This window comes from Cyprinodon variegatus, unplaced genomic scaffold (genome assembly GCF_000732505.1).
Source record: "Cyprinodon variegatus isolate N-32 unplaced genomic scaffold, C_variegatus-1.0 Scaffold198, whole genome shotgun sequence".
NCBI classification, from domain to species: domain Eukaryota; kingdom Metazoa; phylum Chordata; class Actinopteri; order Cyprinodontiformes; family Cyprinodontidae; genus Cyprinodon; species Cyprinodon variegatus.
Genome location: NW_015150651.1, coordinates 791,331 through 812,681, shown reverse-complemented (window position 1 = coordinate 812,681; position 21,351 = coordinate 791,331). Strand labels below are relative to the sequence as shown.

General features: G+C 39.7%; 1 protein-coding gene across 1 annotated transcript in view; it reads right to left on the bottom strand.

Annotated features, from left to right (window-relative positions):
- wscd1 (WSC domain containing 1) overlaps positions 1–15,393 on the bottom strand; it is a 35,972-nt gene extending 20,579 nt beyond the window's left edge. The window contains exons 1-2 of the mRNA XM_015379689.1: positions 15,192–15,393; positions 12,102–12,682 (exon numbers count right to left, since the gene is read on the bottom strand). Coding sequence (XP_015235175.1) covers positions 12,102–12,492 — 391 coding nt within the window. The 5' untranslated portion in view covers positions 12,493–12,682; positions 15,192–15,393. The remainder of the gene's footprint in view (positions 1–12,101; positions 12,683–15,191) is intronic.
- Between the last annotated feature and the right edge of the window lie 5,958 nt (positions 15,394–21,351).

The window sequence follows — 21,351 nt, the reverse complement described above, 5'->3', positions numbered from 1 at the left end:
GTATGTGTCAGGTATGTCTTAGAAGAGGTAATTACCCTCCTAATATTCCAGTTATGCTTAAACCCAGTTATTTTAAACCCAGAAACTGCCCATGCATAAAGAAAGGAGGTTCAAGTAATACCATTTGACAGGCTAATGCGATGAAGTGACAAGATTAAGGCACCGTATAAAATGTCGCCTGAATTCAGTCTTTGATGTTATCTTTGCTGCATCATCCACCCCTCAGTTGGCAGATAAAAACACCCTGCATTCCTTTTTGTCTTCAGACTTCAAGTATTTTTTTTCCCTGAGGAAAAAAACGCTATGTTTACACGTTCTATGCTAAACAAAGATATTCCACAAATCTTACATTCTGAAGTTGTTGGTGTTTAGTGTTTGCTGAATAAAGGGCGTGTAAAATATACCCTCCAGGTTAGCTGTTTGGTTTTGATTACAATGCCTAGATTTAGTTTGCATAACAAAAAATAGATTTGAGTCAACTGTGTAACCAGAACTTCCTTTTGAATGTTCTCCCATCACACTGGACAGCATCAAATGCTCAACAAGCAATTTGAAGTGAAGGAAATGCTTTATACGTGGCAAGGTGAGAGCAGGATGAGAGCAAGCTGTGGGCCGTGAAATGTCAACCATTGCCACATCAAAAAAGTGGTTCAATCAGGGCAGAACATTCTTTCTAATCAGCCAAGGGTCCTGAGGCTACGCTCAGTTACCAGCTGGCTGTGACCCAGAGAGTTACGTATACCAGCTGTTTAAATAACTTAGAGGCAGAAGCTACCAAAGTCGGTTGTGAGACATTAGCAAAGGTGAAACCCGTCCATGTCAGCCCCACTGAGCGGTAGGCTAATTCTTTAATCAAAGTGAGGAAGAAGCCTGAGGCAGGGAGGTGTTAAAGGTAAATGAAGGGACACAGCCTGAACTTGTAGGCATGATAGAAAATATTCCAGAGGTCTGACATTGTAAGGTCTTCTTAAACACATACAAGATGCTGTGCTGCTTATCCCTCTCTGCAAGACTGGATTAAATAAGCAAATCACAGGAAGGCTTAGAAGCTGCTAACTTTCCTAAATAAGCAATACTTATAAATTTATAAAAATAAATGAAGTATTGATTCCTCTGTATAGACTAAAAAAACTGGTCAGTTTTCTTGCAAGTCACTTTGCCTTCTACATTTAAAGGACCATCTCTCTATAAGTAAAAAACCAATCCCTCCGTCTTCTCCCACTAATTCCAACAGGGTCCAGGGGGGCCGGTGCCTATCCCCGGCAGTCTATGGGCGAGAGGCTGGGTCCACCCTGGACAGGTCACTAGTCTGTCAACCTATTCTCATTATGAGTGCGTATGCAATCGTACGAAAAGTTATGCACCGTAATTTCGTACGTTTTGGACGTTTTTTTCGTCGTATGCGCATGCGCATCTGACGCACCATTCACGAATATAGAATATGAATTACAATTAGCCCTAACCCTGACCCTAACCCTAACCCTAAGGTATAAAACAGCAAGCAACATAGTTAGAGACATGAATAAGTGATGATTGCACTGTTTTTCCCATTTTTACGTCCGTCCGCGGATTTTTTTTCTGTCTGCCAGCGCATGCGCACTGATGTGTTTTTTTCTAGGAAAAACGTCCAAAACGTACGAAATAGTGTGCATAACTTTTCGTACGATTTCATACGCACTGATAATGAGAATATGTTGAGTCTGTTGCCGGGCAACACAGAGACAAACAAAGACAAACATCTATGCACACACACGCTAACACATAAGGACAATTTAGAGTTGCCAATTTATCTAAAAGTAATTTTTTGGACTGTGGGAGGAAGCAGGAGTGCCTGGATGAAAGCAATGACATGCAAACTCCACACAGAAAGACCCCGGGCCAGGAATCGAACCCAGAACCACCGTGCAGCTTTCTAAATATAAATATATTGATGGTCTTACACCATCACGCCCCCTGGTGAAGACTTCATTGGATCCACTGCAGTTTGCCTATCGTCTTACAGTAGAACTGGGGTAGATGATGCCATCATCTCCTCCTGCATCAAGCTCTGACTCCACCAGAGAAACCTGGAAGCTCTGTGAGGATCATGTTCTTTGTTTTCTCCAGTGCTTTCAAAACCATCCAGCAGGGACTCCTAAGATGCAAGCAGGAGCTGTCAGGAGTGGACCAGCACATGTCCAAGTGGATTCCGGACTACCTCACTGTTCGCCCACAGTATGTGAGGGCACAGGGCTGTGTCTCAGATAAGGTGGGTTGCAGGGAACAGTGGTGGACCACAGGGAACAGTGCTGGCACCGTTCCTCTTGATGATCTACACTGCAGACTTCTCCATCAACTCCCCACGCTGCCACCTCCAGAAGTTCTATGACAATTCTGCCATAGTTGGCCTCAAAACATGTGGGGATGACCTAGAAGTACAGACAGTGGACCCAGATCTTTGTGGTCTGGTGCCAGCAGAACCACGTGCTGATTAATGCAGGGAAAACCAAGGAGCTAGTGGTGGACTTTCACAAAAGCAGATCCATCCCACTGACACGGGTGAACATCCAGGGAATGGACATTGAGGTAGTGGACTCTCTTATAAGTACCTAGGTGTTCATCTGAATAACAAACTGGACTAGACTGTGTAAGAAAGTTCAGAGCAGACTCTTCCTGCTGAGGAGACTGAGGTATTTTGGAGTGCAGGGGCACTCCTAAAGACCTTCTATGACTCTGTTGTGGCATCAGCCATCTATGGAGCTGGCTACTGGAGCAGTGGCTTAAGCCAGGCTTACACTGTGTGATCTTTTGTCCTTTTCGGGGCGACTTTCTTGTCGTGCTAGAATTTTTCGATCGGGCCGACTTGCAGCCTGATCATGCGTTGCGTAGTGTACAGGGGGTTACAAGGGGTGATCAGCCTCTCACGACCACCTCCCTATCAGGAATCGTGAGGTCGGGAGAAAATGAAACATGTTTGATCGTCGTGGGCAAATCCCTCATTGCACATGCACCAGGGAGAGTTATCACAGATCCTTCCTCCCAGCAGCTGGAAGACTCTTTAACCCTCACTGTTCCCAACAAGCTCAATAAGTTGTTACATTCATGCTGATTTTTGCAGGGTTTCTGCCATAGTTAAATAACATGCTGCTGTCATTTTGCACATCTATGATGTTGCTGCTATTCATCACACTGTACAGTACAGTACAGTACTTAGTTGTGTATTTTCTTAACCCTGTTACTTATTCTGTTATTTGTACACTTTCTAAGGTCCACATTGTGTGACCACTTCTGCTATAACCTTTTGCTGCTGTAACACCTCAATTTCCCCTTTGTGGGATAATAAAGGGATTTTCTATTCTATTCTATTCATATACACACACATACACATACAGCAACCGCTGACAAATTATTATCTAAAGTCACTTTCATTCAATAATAAAAAGTGTGTTTAGAAAATGTGACATTTCCCAAAGTAAAAAGAGACAATCAGTGTTCATCAGTTTGAAAAATTTTGTATTCCTATTTCATTCCATCACCTTGCCACGTGGAAAGCTTTTCCAACACTTCACATTTCTCTTTGAGCATTTGATGGCGTTCAGTGTGATGGGAGATTATTCAAAAGGAAGTCCTGGTTACACAGTTGACTCAAGACAGATTTTGTTGCTCTTTGTGCAACAAAAATGCAATAAGAAAATTTCCTAAAAATGTATTCACTCCTCACAGAAATCAAAACCGATGTAATATTGATCCAGTTCCAGTTGGTGTTTTGATTAATACTCTTTTGTGATGAGCCCCAAATGGTTTGAGTTGAAAGGCCTTGGTGCCATCGCCCAGATATAAACTTCCCTCCACAGATTCTCTATCAGATTTAAGTCAGGAGTTTGGTTGGATTACTCCANAATGAAGTATTGATTCCTCTGTATAGACTAAAAAAACTGGTCAGTTTTCTTGCAAGTCACTTTGCCTTCTACATTTAAAGGACCATCTCTCTATACGTAAAAATCCATCCATCCGTCTTCTCCCACTAATTCCAACAGGGTCACGGTGGGGCCGGTGCCTATCCCCGGCAGTCTATGGGCGAGAGGCTGGGTCCACCCTGGACAGGTCACTAGTCTGTCAACCTATTTATTAAAACTTCAAACCTATAAGAGCTGTACGGAACTCAGTTTATAGTGCTGTAAATCCCCTTTTTGGCCTTACGGATAACTTTTCCCTTTTTTCCGATAATCAAAACTGATAACTTTTTTAGTGATTAGATTTGAAAGATTTAAAGACAGGCTACATGGGCTGGCGCAGTGGGTAACGCTGCTGCTTTGTAGCAAGAAGGTTCCGGGTTTGATTCCTGGCCCAGAGTCTTTCTGCATGAAGTTTGCATGTTCTCCCTGAGCATGCGTGGGTTCTCTCCGGGTACTCCGGCTTCCTCCGTCAGTCCAAAAACATGACTGTCCGATTAATTGGCTTCTTTAAAGTCTCCTTAGGTGTGCATGAATGGTTGTTCTGTTTATTTCTGTGTTGTCCTGCGATGGACTGGCAAACTGTCCAGGGTGTGCCCCACTTCTTAACCGTTGTCAGCTGGAGATAGGCACCAGCAATGTCAGAAAATGGATGGATGGATTTAAAGTCCAGTATTAGGTTTCTGTTCTTTAAATGGCTGCGATGGACATAAATTAATTTCTGATTCATTCAAAGAGAAGAAACCGAGTTCTGTACTTTAATACTGTATGTTTGTATGTAAATCTTGTGTGTTTTCAAAATTATTCGAACATCAGCAGCTCATTCTTGATGACATGATGTCAGGCTTGATAGACTTTTAACTAAACCCCCATCCATGCCCTGTTTTGTTCCAGTAGTGTTGTTGGTTAATTAAGGTCAGGGTTTGGGAAACCGTAGCTCTTTAATGCCCCCTGCCTGAGCTTTTTCATAAATGTATGAAAATGGAAAAAAACTTATTAATTTTTTTGTTTGATTGTTTTATTATGGTGTGCAGGAGGTCAAACAAACATTTATTATGTTTTCCAATACTGTAAACATTTGTATAATAAATAAATTTAAACAATAAATTTAAACATTTCTGTCAAGGAAAATTTGCGTCATTGCCTGCAGCAAACGTTTCAGCTAAACAAACTGTGGTGATAATTTTATCAAGATCTATTGCAAACAAATGACCCTTTGGGACAATAACATATTTAATTCAATTCTATCAATCTATAGGCCTAATTTCTAACCTTTAAAAACATCAAGAAGTGATAACTCTGACCAGCAATTTCATTAAACTCATTATGCCTTTGTAATCAGGCCTGGTTTCAATAAATCTGCTTCACAGTTTTTCTCCAAACTCATCACTGTGCTTGGGGCACCTAGTATGAGAGGAAGCATCACTTGGAGCACTTGAACAAATGTCAAAAATAATATCATCAGCTTAGAGGAATTTTGTAACTGAGTTGGATGCTTTTTAAAAGCTTAAACTTGTAGCTGAAAGTGTGAACAGTAAATAGCGTTGATGTTGATCCGTAGGGGAAATTTGCTTGAGCAGCTTAGGAAGGTAAGAATCATGAAGTATGCTATTTTAAACCTGTTCTCTTCAGTTTTCTGGCTTAAAAGTTCATCATTTTAGACAATGTAAAAAATGTTGATAAAATATTTCTTAGAGTTATCTGACGATCTTATGGAATAGAGTCTTTAAAAAAGTAATTGTTAAGGACTTAAAACAAGCATTGGGTTTAATTGGATTTTTATAGCACATGAAAAATCTATGCAGACTTAAATATTTAGGCATTCATCCAGAAACCTCAGATGTAAGATTTAGATAACAGGATTGTGCTGGATGGATCATAGCTGTTAAATGACGGCTAAGCTTGGCTGGATACCTCATGATAATCTTGGTTTTTCATCTAATTAATTCTTGGAGAAGTGAGGAAGAACTTCCTAATATAGTTTAGATTTTATGCCAACATTTATATAAAACTTTTTTTTTTTTAAGTTTGTTTTGCAGGTTACTGTGGCCTCTTTTCCTGCATGATCTGTGTCTAATAGCAGGACGTAGTATTTACCTGTGACCCTGCATGTGTCCCATCTGTCTGCATGTCGCCATGATCCACACAGATAGAGGTAAAGTGAATGAAATGAATTTTATTATTTCATTTATTTCTGATGTGATCTACATTTTCTTCATACAATAAAATTAATGTATTAATTGCCTTGTTATTATTAAGGGTGAGGGTACTTTAAATGAGGTTGCACAAATAAAACAATATGGGTCAATGACATGTATCTTATTCCACACCTCTTTGTGATAAAAACAAGTTCATGATTGTGTCAGGAAGGGTGGGTGCTAGGAAATAGAGTATCTGATAGTAATAAAGGTTTAATTAAGAAAACAAGTTATTTTAGCTTTGATCTGTGATGGAGAAAAATCTATTAAATATTAATGGCTGCAAGATCTTTTTAGGACCAAATTTTGCGATCTTGTCTATGTTTCATCATAAGAGGTGATTATGAGATACTGTTTAAAATTTCTATTAAGCGTTGGTTTTATGAAATGGGGTAATTTGATCAAATATTTGGTAAAACTGCTTTGGATGTTAAAGTTTGTTCATTAACAGCTTGGCTACCTGTTCAGGGTGGACCCCGCCTTTGGCCCAGAGACAGCCTGAGATAGGCCCCACCTTGACGGAATAAGGTGGATGAGATGATTGGATGGACAGACAGATGTACGGATGGATGGAAGGATGGAAGTTTACATACTGTTACAGAGTCAAAACAGTCCTTATTCAAGTATCAAAGTATTATATCACACCTACAATATCATACCGATGCAAAAGGAAATTCTAACCCAAAGAATTCAGTCAGAGAGTCCACTCTATTTAAAAAAACCAATTCCATCTAAACCTCCAGCTGCACTTTCAGGGCTTTGAACCATGGGGGACAGAGCCTTTTGCTTGGCTGCAGCCTGCCTTTGGAACAGTGTTTTACATGAATGTGTTCAATGAATGTGTTCCTATCTTTGTTGAATTGTGAACGGATCAGTTTTGAAGTAGTGAACGTGAAACTGAGCGATGTTCACTCTGAGAATAATGAGCGACACACACAGCTCATGTTGGCGTTCAAATGATAAGAAGATTTTTCATTGGATAACGTCAGGTTTACGGCACTTATTACAATAAACAGCCTGACAGAGCAGCATGTCTACTGCTAGAACTATTCTGCTCCATTCAGACTCATCTGCTGGTATTTCTGATGCCAGTTTAGCCGAGTGTTTGGCAGAGTTTGATCAACTAACAAAAGAAGACTGGGACAGAAAAAAATCAGTGATCACCAGGACTTAACAAACAAGCCTGTACCTCAGCCATGACCACTTCAAATTTAAAGCCACACATAGTGTTAACCATCCGAGCTATCTTGGGAAATATCTGCTACTGAATGAGGAATGGAAGAAATCATTTTGGATCCAGATCTTTTCAGCAGAACCTGAGTGTTCCTGTATGTTTCTGAAGTTTTGTGCAATTTGGCTAAATAAAGGCTTCACTGCACATCCAGTATTCATTCACTGCATCCAGTATTTTCCATTTCTTTCTATATATTATGATCACACATTTAAAGGGGGAAATACCAGATTCTATTGTGGAGGATTGTGGCTTAATTTACCAAATTAACTTGAACAAGTTCATTTAGAGGTTATAGAACAAATTTTTGAAAAACTGAAGTATGAATGTGAGCCAGTTCATTTTCATCTGTGTGAACTGAACTTTGAGCTTTTTAATTAGGAACTGGAACAACATTGCTTTAGGAAGTTCCCCATCCAGGGCTGAGAGAAGTTCAGAATTTGTATTCTTTTAAGCCCTTCTTGAGACATTCTTGTATAAAATAGCTTTTAATGCAAATTTTACCCTTGTATTATTTTATGCTTTAATTTTAAATGTAGGACATTCTTTGGAATGAAAAGTGCATTCAAAATAACATTTATGAGCATTATCATTACTGTCTCTATCAAGGCTTAAAAAACTTTCAAAGTTTGTGGAAACCTAAACAGTGGACCTTTGGAGCAACCATGTGTGGATAGTTGTGGTAAAAATGTTCTCTGGGATAGATGTTGCCAAACAGTATTAGTAAAACACACAGCAGCAACAGCTATGCTAACTCATGCGTTGCTGCTGTTATGCTGGGATGATCAAATTTGGGGTGGTCATCCCAGGTGGGAGTCCTCACGTCTGGACAACATTTCCTATCAGAATTCTGTTCAATAAAGGCTAAAGATGCCAAAGACATTTTAAAGGAAAAGGGGGAAGTAAGCATTACCAAGTTTTTTATTTTTCTAAGAGACTGACTAAACATGGCTGCAGCTGCTGCAGCTCCATCATCATTGATTGAACTAAGCAGGGGGTTTTTTACTTTTAATCCATAAAATAATCTGATTGTCAGTAAATACTAGTGTGAAAAACAAACTTTATAAGTTTTTTTTTGTTTTTGTTTTTTTGTATTTAACAATGCCTGCTGTTTCCTTTATGGTCTGGCTGCTGACTCTCTCTTCTGAGATAAACTGTTACATACAACCGCTTTTGTGTTTTGCATGCAAATAGCCACACAGACATTTTAAATTTTGTTTAATATAATTATCTTTTCTTTAAAGCTGTAAACAACAACACACATTTGGCTTATTCTTCAAAAGATTTGCAAGTTTAAAAACAAGTTCAAAATTGTTGAAACACTTCCAAGTTTCCCTAAAAAGTTTTCATCATTAAGTTGAAAATAAAGGCATTTTTTTTCTCCCCCATGTTAACTTAATGAGCTCCATATGAAGCACATTTATGTTGTATGAAGATAGTAATTTGGGTCAAGCAGGTTTTGTGATTTAAATCCAGCAGTTTTGACCTAAATCTTTTAAATCTGACCAAGACTCCTTCTCTGTCTGGGGGTTTGAAACCAGGGAGCAGACAAGGTTGTCCTGCTTTTAAGATTTATGATTAATATTCTATCTTTATTATCCAATTATATTTATATTTGTCTTTTTATTTATTACTTTTGTCTATAAATGTAAAGTAAAATTTGAATACTAATCATAATTACTATTATTTTCATCATTTGGAGAAGAACTACTGTCTACAACTCAATGTCTTTAAACCATTTCTTTCTTTACCGCCATTTCTAAACATAGTAGCAAATGCAATTTGCTTATTTTAACACCACGGACAGAAGCTGTTTTATATGTCTTATTCGTTCCTCCTGCAACATGCCCACTTACTGCACAGACAATGTACTTTAAAATGATTTCTACCTTTTAAAAACAAAAAGACTATGATTTTATTATGTACACTTTTAGGGATTTTTGCTATTTGGATTTAAATCTGATTATATTTACCATTTTAACACTTTGGAAATGAGATTATTTAACTAAAACTGTTAAATGTTTTTCATTATAGCCTGCCATCATAAGCAACACCACAAATAAATCTCCCTTGGCCTTAAAACTGAATAATTATCGGACATGAGGCACCATTTATTTCTATGTAATGTAATCCCTCTTAAACAGCAGCTGTTACAGCTGGTATAATATCTTCCTGCTGTATTTTCCATGTTTTAAAGACTCACATAGAAAACAAATCCTGCATTAGAACTAACTCCATTGCAGGCATCATTTTAGCAAAATTGTAGTGATAAGCACAGATGACTATTGTAGCAAATCTAAATAACACTAAGTTTTGATAAAGAGCACAAGCTGGAACTAATATTGCTTTAATCCTCATTGGTATCCAGTTCTTATTCCTGTACTACTTTGGCTCACTGAGCCCTTTCTTCCTCTGGTTTTGAGAGGACCGCTGAGCTGTCGTCTACGATATCTGGGGCACCCACATGTAAAATGTCACATGAAAGTATAATGAAGCCTCTCAGACTCTTCTGGGTTTTCTCTTTCATACATGTTGAATGTAAGTGCTCTGCAAGCATTGTATTGAATATAATTCCTTAGCTTCTGGCTATCTGAGATAAGAAGGTACTGAAAATATAATATGCTTGTATATGTGTTTGTATTTTTTCACATAACTCATGAGAAATACGGTTCAGCCTTCTACAGCTGAGACGGAATCAGACACTTTCACTTTATTATTTGTTAAAATAAATTAAAAATGTTTAAAAATGTAATTCATTAATGAATTTAATATAACATTGATATTTTTGTTGAAGCATGCACATAATAGCACACTTTTGTTTTTAAATGTATCCTGTTTATTTTTCTTTTTTTTCATACTTTATCCTTGCAGTAAGAAGGTCCTAAGCTTGAATGCCAGCCTCGGGTCTTTCTGCTTGGACTTTGCTCCCTGTGCATGCTTGGGTGCATCCTCTCCCTGTTCTCTGGTGTCGGTTGATTAGGGATTCTTTACTGCTCTTAGGTGTGTGTCCATAGTTGTTTTTCTTTGCTATCCTTAGATGGACTGGGGACCTGTCCAAGGTGTAAACACCACCCTTTGCCCAAAGACTGCTTGTGATAGGCACCAGGGACCCAGACCCTGATGGATAAATGGAAGAAGATCATTTGGCTCTTAGTTAGTATTGATATTCTGTTATTTCTGTTCTGTTTAGGAACCTTCTGGGTCCTTAATATTCTAGAATTCTATTTTGGTAGAGGAAAATTCATTTGATCTCTTTTGTGACCCGATGACTACATTTTTAAGCTTTATTTTTTTGAGGATTTTGTTGAGTTTTTTTTTTTTTTTGGTGGATTGAAATACACACTTTTCCTGTTTCCTCACAGCAGCCATATGTCAGATAGAAGATGTAGATCTGTGTGGGTTTATTTAAAAAAAAAAAATAAAAAAAACAACAACGTGGAACTGAATGAAGTCACACTGAAGGACTGAATGAGGGGCAGAACCACGTGTGCAACATGACTGGATTTAACTTTATAAAGCCACCTTCCCACTTAAAATAGCGGGTCAGCAGTGTTTTTCAAACATAGGTCGACCAACCCCCCCCCCCTTTTTGTTTAGTTTTTTCTTATTGAGAAATCAATCATGTTGTGTTCGCCTAAAGGTTATCAGTCAGTTACATGTTTTTAAAATGATTTTCCCCACTAACTGCTTGATGTTTACTTCTACGGCAGAACTAGGTCAGCTCCACATTCATTTACACCGTAAGTTCTTTCATTTTTTTACTTTTATTTTACTTTCAATGAAAGATGTATTTGGTAACCAAAATAGACACTAAGGATAAACTCTTTTTCTGACCACAACTTACATTTTTATTTGAGGGTTATGATCAAAAACAACCTCAGTTGGTATAAACAAGTTTGAGCTTTAAGATTTTGTGTCTGACTTTTGCCCAAAAAAGTTTTATCTCTGTTTGAATCTATTAAGTTTTAAATCCTGAAACATCTGTGAAGCCACCTTGTTGGTCGGATGACGAATTGTTACATCTGTCAAGGACCCAGGGTTTCATGGACTTACTTTGCACAAACACTGCTCACATATGATTCACGCACCTGTCATCCTTCCATACCTTTCATCCAGCAAGATGTCACGTTATCTGTGTTGGCTTTTGCAATGGGGTTTTGATTAGGGTTTTTTTTTTGGAATCTCAAACTGTATCCTGCTAAGGATAAACTATGAAATCTGATTTTTTTTTCCCTGTCCTCACCTATTGTAATCCCTTTTTTCCTAACATAAATTCCGAAAAAATTAAAAACAATCCACTGGACTTGTTTTCCAAATTTTAACTTGGAAACCAAGTCCAGTTGATTGTTTTTAATTTTTCCGGAATGACTATGGCCTGGATGACTGAGAACCTTCACCAGCATCTTCCTACTATAAGGGGGCAGCCCCTTTTTACGGCAGCAAGGCCTCAGATGTCCCTTCCTCCCGTATCTGTATATTCTATGTGTGTTTTTCTATGCTTAGATGAGCTGTGCCGCAACTGAAATTTCACCCTACTGGAGTGCCGCTGCAGGCTGGGTGACAATTAAAGAAATCTTTAATCTTGAATGTCCCTAAAGTGGTGTAAAATTTGCTGAATTGGGAGGTAACTCTTAAAAAAAAAACAGTGACAATTTAAAGTTTCCATTTCAAATATTTTCACAGAAGTTGCAACAAGACATGTTTTAAGCCGAACTCTCTCAGCTTGCAGTATATCCTTACCTTTGTGTCTGCTGTTCCTGTGCTGAGAGACTTTCTGCTCTGGACTCTCTGGCAGTAGGCTGTGAAACCAGCGGCGGTGTAAATGCTGGACCCTCAGGCTGCGGGAACTTGGCCAGCTTTGAGATGCTTTGGCTCCTCCGCCAGATATGGTCTGAACGGCGGCCCATCTGGAACGTGCTCTCATACCCATGCCTGCCCTACCGAGGGCAGGAGGAGGTGCGACAAGAGATAGCAGGGGCGGCAGGCTGGGGAGGTTTGGCTGAGGCGCCCTGATGGTGGAGCGCTGCAAGAGCAGGATGCTGCCTGCCATCAGATAGGCGATGCCCAGGCAGAGTAGCACCATCTGAGCTCTCTTCAAGAGGCAGTGAAGCTTGCTGAGGGGAACCACCATATCTGCAGTATACTGCCTCTCACTTCAATGAAAGGTCATTAAATTAATTGTGACTTTGAAGATATGTAGAAGGCTCCGAAGTTTAAAAGAACATTGCAGCACCTGTAGCTATATTGGTCCATGCTTCTGCCAACAACAGCAGCAGTGGAATAAAGGGATCAGTAGGAAAAAAGGGTGATCCATAAAGATCCTGAAAGATATAGAAAAAAAAGATACAAATTAGGTTGACGATCCTAAAATCCTAAAAACATATAATAAAAGGAAAACCTAAGGGAAAATAATATATACATGCCAATGAGGGATAACATTATGAACATTAACAGGTAAAGTGATTAAGACTACCTAACTCTTTAGTAGTTAGTTTAAAAGAATATCAACAAGCTGTAAAATGTTATAATGTGTAGGTCAGGAAAGTGTTCAAAACCAAAGTACTATTGGGGGTTCCTTGTCTGCAATGGTGAGTCTCATGGAATAGAGGAATCCTTTTATTCCAAATATATTTTCGAGTTATCAAATGGCATACTCAGGTTAAATGCAATTAAAAACTGTGAGCCTTCATTTACCAAATGTTTTTATAATTCTGTATAAAAAAATGTAAAAAAGTCTTTCTGAAAAGCTTTAAAAACCTGCAGGGATCTATAAGCCTTATTGAGAATGTTAGGAGCAGTGATGGTTATAAAGTCTAGCAGAGCGGAGCTGTGATAATGCCCCTTTAGGCACTGAAGTTGCAGCTCTGCAGTTCAGCAACAGCTACATGTGGTTGGAGATATAATCCAACTGTGATGTTTTTTTCCACTGTTTTTTTGGCCTCCCCCTGCCTGATTCATAAGGGCATCCTAGGACACAGCTTTCTTTCTTGTGAGCTTATGAAAGGATCATATGAACATTAACGGATCATAACATGGCATTTGTATAAATCTGTAGCGTTTTCATGATTAGAGCTGTTTTAAGGCAGTAAAAGCCCACTTGGTTTGGGGGCTGACCTTTATGTTCAGCTGTTCTGCAGGAACCACTCTTAAAAACATTTGTGCCATAGAGTGTAGTGTCAGTCACTGTGCTCTATGTGCAGTGGTGTCAAAAGTATTCACATTTGTTACTTAAGTTAAGTAGAAGTATAGATACTGCAGTTTAAAAACACTCTGGTAAAAGTTGAAGCATCAATTTGACCTCTTTACTCAAGTTAAAGTGAAAAAGTATGTGCTGCAAAAACTACTTAAAGCATAAAAGTATGGAGTGACTTAAAAAAAAAAAACAGCCAGACACCGCCATATGAATAGAAAGCTCAGTTTTTCGACTATTTCGAATTTTTTGAGGTAGGGCCAAGGATGAGGGCGGTCTTGTTAGTCTCCAACTCCCGATACGCTCTAGCCAAGCATTTCAACATCTTTTTCTGAATCCTACATTGTAGCATGGCAGAGACAATTCACGTTTACAGTTTGAAGAACACCTGCTTGTTTCAGATTATTTCCTTTAGCTAACCAATGAGTGTTTGCCTTATATGACTCATCCAGTTACACTAGTTTTCACTAGATGTGGATGGCACCAATGATCTGCATTGGATGGCGCACATGATGTGAAATAAATATTTATAAACATTAAACTGAAGCCAAGAGTAACGAGTAACGTTTCTTTTAAAAATGTAAGGAATAGAAATACAGATACTTGTGTGAAAATGTAATGAGTTGAAGTCAGAAATAGGACGAAAAATAAGTAATGGAGTAAAGTATAGATACCTAAAAACTGTACTTAAGTACGGCAAGGTAGTATTTGTACTTCGTTACTTGACACCTCTGTCTATGTGGCACCACATTAGGCTGCTGTTTTGGTAGCAAATTAGGGGGGTTTATTATTCACAATGTTATATCTCAACAAATAAACATCAGAATGATCCTGGATTAGCTATTTGTTCATGAAACAATAATAATAATAAAAAAAAAGGTGAAACCAGGATTTCTGCTGCTTCTATGAGGTGAGGTCCAGTGAAAGCCTTTCAACTTGACCTGCTTTGTGTTTCCTTTGTGACACATGTCAATATGAGGTGATGCCGTGCGAGAATAATATGCGTGATGATCCGCAAACAGCCTGAATCCTGGTCATCAGAGGGAGAGAAAAACACCCTGCAGGGATCAAAGCTGTGAGCATTATGGGCGCTTATGAAAGGAGGATTATCACAGACGCCAGCAGATCAACTCTCATCCCAGCAGCGATGGATAGAAGAGCGATGGGCAACAAAAGCACCCTGAACGGATGAGGCTCCATCAGAACTAGTGATTTCATGCAGGCTGACACCGAGAGGAGAGGAGCAGGGAGGTGAACACCCGCTGATCGGGCTGGTGGCCGTCACACGTCGTTATGTCCTTCACATCCACTTTTCCTAAGCGGAGCTCCTCCGGCAGCAGCAGCGGCGCTGCGCCTGGATGCACCAGCCTCTACCGAAGCAACAGTTTGTACCCTGATAGAGTCCGGATATCTAAGTTACCTTTAACTCCTGTTTTAATCGCCAATCAAACAGGCCGAAGTCATCTCCGAAACCAAACGCGTTGATTCTGATTAAGATCTGACGAAACGCGCCGCAAACAAACGCATCGCCTGATGAAGCGAAGACGCATGAAGCGTTAAAGAAGCCGAGGTCTTCCATCTTAAACCCCCCTTTCAAAGCGCCTCCACCATTAAAGAGGCTATTCAGCTGCTCGGCTTACCTTCAGCAGCGGCAGCCTCAGTGTCTCCGGTAGCTCTTTGCAAGGCTTGCTGTCCTGCATGTGAACGACTGATGGGCTTTTTTTTTTTAGTATTTATCACAGTTGCTGTTATGTAAGATGTCTAAGTCACACATAAACACGGGAACTCTAAGTGTGGACGGACCAGCGCTGCTTTCTGCCGCCCTGAAAAGGCTGCGGCGGCAGTGTGTGCGTGTGTCTGTGTGTTTGAGAGAGAGAGAGGGGCTGATGGAGGAAGAGTAGGAGGAGGAAGAGGAGCTGAGGCTCATTTACATTGGTGATGTAAACGCGTCACGGCTCCTACACTGTGCCGACAGGAGAAGGCAGCCCGTACTGCAGCTCCAACGTCAATCCCTTTGGCCGTTAAGCTCCGTATGCTATTTATGTAGATCAAATAAAGTTTGTCAAGTTATGTCTTGTCTTAACAATTGGGTTAAATCAGAAAGCACTCAAAGCGCTTCATGGATTCCCATGGATTAGGTGTGACCTTTCAGCTGCGTTACCGTGGAAGGCATTTCAGTACCACGAACAGCGCCTCGTTCACAAGCTCATTGCCTAAAACAGGAGGTTTCAACGTTTTCCAGGCTAAGGACCAACAAACTGATGGCAAGATGGAGCGGGGACCCCCTAATTACATATATTTTATTAAATTGTTTTATATCAAACCGGTCCTATAGTCACTCTATTACAGATGGAGTAATATAACGAAAGTAATTTCATCCTGGGATTATTTGTCATGGTTTGGTTGAGGTTAGAGGACCCAAATGCAGAGGCAGGGGAGGCAGAGGTGAGATTTTGTAGATTTAATGAAATAAACACAGGTAACCGAGGCGGGATACCAAAAATCCAACATGAAAAAAGTTAAACAAACCAGAACCATGGTGACATCAGGGGAAAACAATCATGAAGTAAGACGAGTTATCTCGAGTTAGACGAAGTTTGACGAGGAATCGGCTCTGAGGAACTGAACAAGGAGAGTATTTAAGGCTAACTGAACAAAGAGAGGACTAACGAGCTGATTGGGAGCAGGTGTGAAGAGAGGAGTCTAGAAAGGAGCTAGGGAAAAGGAGACCAACACAAGAGGGCAACAAATAAAGACCTCAGAGCTGAAATATAACCAGAAAACACAACAAAATAGGAATCAAACCAATAACACATGGAGCAAAGTAAAACTGAATATTCAAAAGAAAACATAACAGAACCAAGACTGTGACATTATTAAAGTATTTCTGATTTTAATTCCTCATTGATGGGTCAGGTGTTGTGAATGAAACGGTGCCCAGCTTGAAAGAGCTCCTGTGTGTCACTGAATGTGTGCATTGATTACTGAAAGACATCCTCTCCCTCCATTTATCTGTTTACTACAGTGTGTTGAATTCATAATAATATGTATTTGCAGACATTTCAATTAGTTGAATAAATTGCAGGGGGGAATATAAAAAAGACTTTCGCGACCCCCATTCAGTACTTCCGTTGACACCTTAGGGGTGGCGGACCCCATGTTGAAGACCTACGGCCTAAAAGACACATTCACCTGAACCATGGGGATTTATACATCGAGTTTCTACTACGATTTTGAAGTAAAACCATCTTTCTATAAAAACAAAAGTTCAGTACCATTGAACCAGATGGCCTTTATAACAGCACAGTCCAAATGAGTCATGTTGTGGGATCCCTTTAAATAGTTAAATTCAGCCCTTCACATGTACCGTAAAAAAAACGCTATCTCTGGACACCGAGAACAAAACACCCCTTTCTAGTCAATGGATCTTGCAGACTCAATGGCTAGGTTTATTTTTATTAACTGTACATTGCTATAACATTGATAGCACTTCAATTTTTCAAATATCACACATTTTGCAGAAAATCCTACTTTTTGCCTTACTGGCTAAGAGATATGTGGTTTTGAAAACGATAACCCGCATGTCACCCTTGAAATCCCACTCTCACAGTGAAACATGTGGTTTCTTACTATGGGAGTGAAAAGCTCATCAGAGTAGATCTGTAGATACAGCTGTCATCATGTAACGCTTTAAGAAAACCTAGATGAGACATTTATTACTCCAGCAGAATCCCAACATTAAACAGACAATTTAAACAGACAGATTTATATCACAGCTGGACAAAATAGACTGACTTTATAATGATTAGTGCTTCAAACCATAACCACATTCATCTAGTTACATTCACAAATAAGTTAGGAGTCTTTCCAAGGGGACAAAAATCTGCAGATATTCATTTTGAAAGGCAACATTTGTCCCCCAATAAATTATCCATCTGTTAGAATGTCAAATTTAAGTTGAAACCTATCTCCTAGAGAGAATCATAGGCTAAACCTTAAAATTAATGTTCACTCATGCTTTCAATTAAATGTTAGTTAGCCCTAAAGATCACATCCACCCAGAACTGCAGCATAAGGGGCTTTTTATTAGTGAATGAATTTCTAAAACATTTTCATTTAAGTTTATTATTCAGCATTACTTTCAACTGATGTATCCCATAAATTATACAGATTGGGAATTAAAATTGTAATAATACAGAATGTGAAAAGATTACCAAGTTTTAAATACCTTTGAGGGTGCTAGAAGTTATGCTCCACAGGTTTTTGTCACTAGATATATACATGAGGATCATTTTGGGTTTGAAGCCTTTAAGACGCATTGAAATAATTGAGAATAAACTTCCCTGTAATGGAATTTGCCAAGTAACTATAACCAGTGGCGCCTAGAAAATAGAGGGCACTAGGGTGCCCCCCCCCACCAGCCCAATAATCTTAACTTAGGCATATAAAAGAAACTGAAAATTAAAATTAAATTATAAAATTAAAATATTTAAAAATATATTGAAATTTTTTTTAGATATGCAAAAATATATTTAATCTTTAATGATGAGTAAAGCGAAATTTAATTTTATGTTGGATTGGTGACGTATTTCTGCTCTTGGGTGCAAAAATGTTTGCTCATTGACTGTCGTAAAAAGTTGTACATGTTCAGTAGCTCCTCTGCAACAGAGAAGTATAGGAGAGCTCTGGGCGCGCCAAAGCTACGTTTTGAGGTGACAGGGACTGTTGTCACATTTGTAGTACAGGTGATTGACAGGCTGAGTCGCGTGAAGGAGGCAAACTTACCAAGAGAAGCTGGGTTGAAACCTTTTGAAGTCCAGGAATCAAATCCTTGCTGTGGTACTTCCCTTATCCAGGTGGGAGTAGACTAGGTGGAGGATAGGGTCCTCTACTCCTACACCTGGCTAATATTTTAACTGCAGGCGGTCCAGAGCATGTTATACTTGAGGTCTGAGGAGGCTGAGGAAGATCCACTCCATTGTCTTCAAGATCCACTCCATTGTCTTCAAGATCCACTCCATTGCCGGAAATCATTCGCCTCACTGGGCCGGGTCTTTTTAGGAACCGGTGTGATGCGGGATGTCTTCCATAGGGTAGGCACTTTCCCTGGCTGCACGCTAAGGTTGAAGACCAATTGTAGTGGTTCCCCCAGTTCAGTAGCACAGATTTTCATTAGCCGTGGATACCCCTTGTCCGTAAGGAAACCAGTTCCGTGTTGCATGTTCAATAAAAAGATAAAATTGTCCCACAGTTAAAAAACAGTAGAGTAAAAGGTACAAAAGAGATGAAAAAAATTAAAGAAGAGCGAACAAAGAGCAGAAACTAGAGAGCTACTAGAGAGGCTGACATCTCCTACAGCGCCGGAAGTATATCTAAGTATCTCATTACCTTGCTTCAGAGTCACCTTGTATTGTGTAAGCCTGCCTGGGTTTGTTATATTGCCCAGCAGGCATAAGTTGGAGTAAACTGTTATCTTGCTGTAACCCCAGTGGGTTTCCGATGTGCTATGGTTTGTTGCAAATTCAGAGTATGAGGAGAGACAAGGCCTCCCACACTGAGCATAATACCAACACTGTTATTATTCTAATCAGCCTTCATTCTACTCAAGCTTGACATTTTACACTGTGGTTAGACTGTGGAGTTGCAACCTTTTCTAACTTGACCTCTTTTGCATGAACAGCTGCCCAAGGAGCTTAACTGTAGGAGTTAGAGAAAAAAAAAATCCCTTGCAGTATGCCTTTTCTTTCGTTCATATTCCCTGATATATCTCTTCTAGCACCCATGCCTGCTTTTCCAGAGGACAGGCAGGGCCATCTGTCCCTAGTGTTGCAGTAAATTTAATCTTATTTACAACTCTTACGATTGGCTGGCACTCAGACCACTGCATAGGCAAGAGACCTGAGATGTCAGTCACCAGTCTAGACAATAGAGCTCCAGCTTTCCCTCTATGCCTTTCCGTGCTAACTCACAGACATTGATCACTTCTGACAAGACCGAAACACTTGCAATTGTCTCTCTGCAGCAGACCTCCTCAGTCTCCCTGCTTTCATGTAATTCCTCTTTCTCTTCTTTCTTTATCAGTGCTCTACCTCCAGGTAATCTTTATTTCAAGAGGATTTTTAATTTTCTCTGAGAATGCAACTCAGAGAATGCAGCTACAGAATAAAGTTATGTTCATTCACAATGCTTCATTGAAATGATTAAAGTTAAATAAAATTGTATCAGGTCAATGCAGGGGGAATAAGGCCATTTGCAGCAAATAAATAATTGCACAAGGAACTCTGACTTGATGTAGGCTGTATTTAATTATTTAATGGGAGCTCTAACTGTACGTTTTGGGTTTATGGGTTGCTCATCACAGTCTTGAGTCTTTTGGTGCATGTGTGAGATTTACTTTGAGGATTGCTCTGTCTTTAGCAACATACATTTTATCACCATAACATTAAAAAACACTTTCCTTTTTGATAAACCTTGTATTTTAAAACAAAGTGATGTTTGCTTAGTCGCTGGGTGAGTACAGAAGTAGGAGGAGGTAGAGCGTAACAGCCTGATGTTCAGAAAATTCAGTCCAGACAAACATTTTGCCTTGGCTCTAGCTTGGCCATATTTGGGCTCTACCTTTCTTATAACCTGTCCAAAAGAGTAAGGCCAGTGCCTGAAATTCACTTTTGAAATTGGGGGGGGGCTCCCACAGAGGTGTGACTTGCCAGTCCCCTCTTTGTGAGGACAAGAAAACCAAGGAACACACAGGATTCTCTTTTTTCCCCCCATGAGGCTGCCTGGGTGCACGTCGAAGAGGCAACAAAAATGGAGATCCAGACAAACTCCCAGATCTCCAGAATGATCATCAATCATCATCATCAAAAGACATATTGTTTGTTCTGTCCCTAATTGTGCCAGACCTGCAAACCTTTTGTCCAAGTCTAGTTGGAAGGTTAGTGACTCCTATAATTTCTATAAGTAGAATGGGAGGCAGATCTTTAGGTTCTCAGGATCCTCTCCTGTGGAACCAACTACCAGTTATATTTCAGTGAGGCAGACACCTTGTCTACTTTTAAGGTTAGACTTTAAGGGGAAATTAAACATTCAACCAAGAAATCATAATATATGATTTTATTAATTATTTTGACTTAGACTTAGACTTAACTTTATTTATCCCTTGGGATTACACCTTCAGGGAAATTCAGGTTCCAGTAGCTTATTGTTGGGTCCAAAGGGTCAAGTGCTGAGCTGTGTTAGGGTTTCTTACATTTTTTTTCTCCTTAGAGAAACTTTAGCCCAGGCGAGCCTCCAGCTGGTTCCAACTGGATGCAATCAGGGAGCGGTATTTAGAGGCGTGGATTCCCTGGGACAAACGGCAGTCTGTTAAAATACCACATAGTGGTAACCTACCTGCTAGCTCCATAGCTTCTGAGCTTTGTGCTTAAAGGTTAAGATTTTCCTTGAATGTTCCCCGGCCTGTCCACCCTCTGGAACTTTCGAGCCATTACGCCATCTCTGCCAAACTCAATCCCTGTGGACTCATCAACCCTTCTACCCGTCCTCTCTTCTCTTTAAGGAACCGTAAGAAAGCTGCATCTTGACTTACATTTCTTAGTTCCTCCTGGCAACGTTCTAACTAATCACTCTTTCCATGCAGAGTCAGTCTGAGTCTCTGTTCGCTGAACTACCACGCCGGACCAATCCAGTCTCCCTGTAATTCTTAAAATAAACATCTTAAAACACTTTCTGACTCGTATTGTGCCTGCACCAGAGTCCATCCTAGAATCATGTCCTTTATATAGAGTGCAAAGGGCAGAG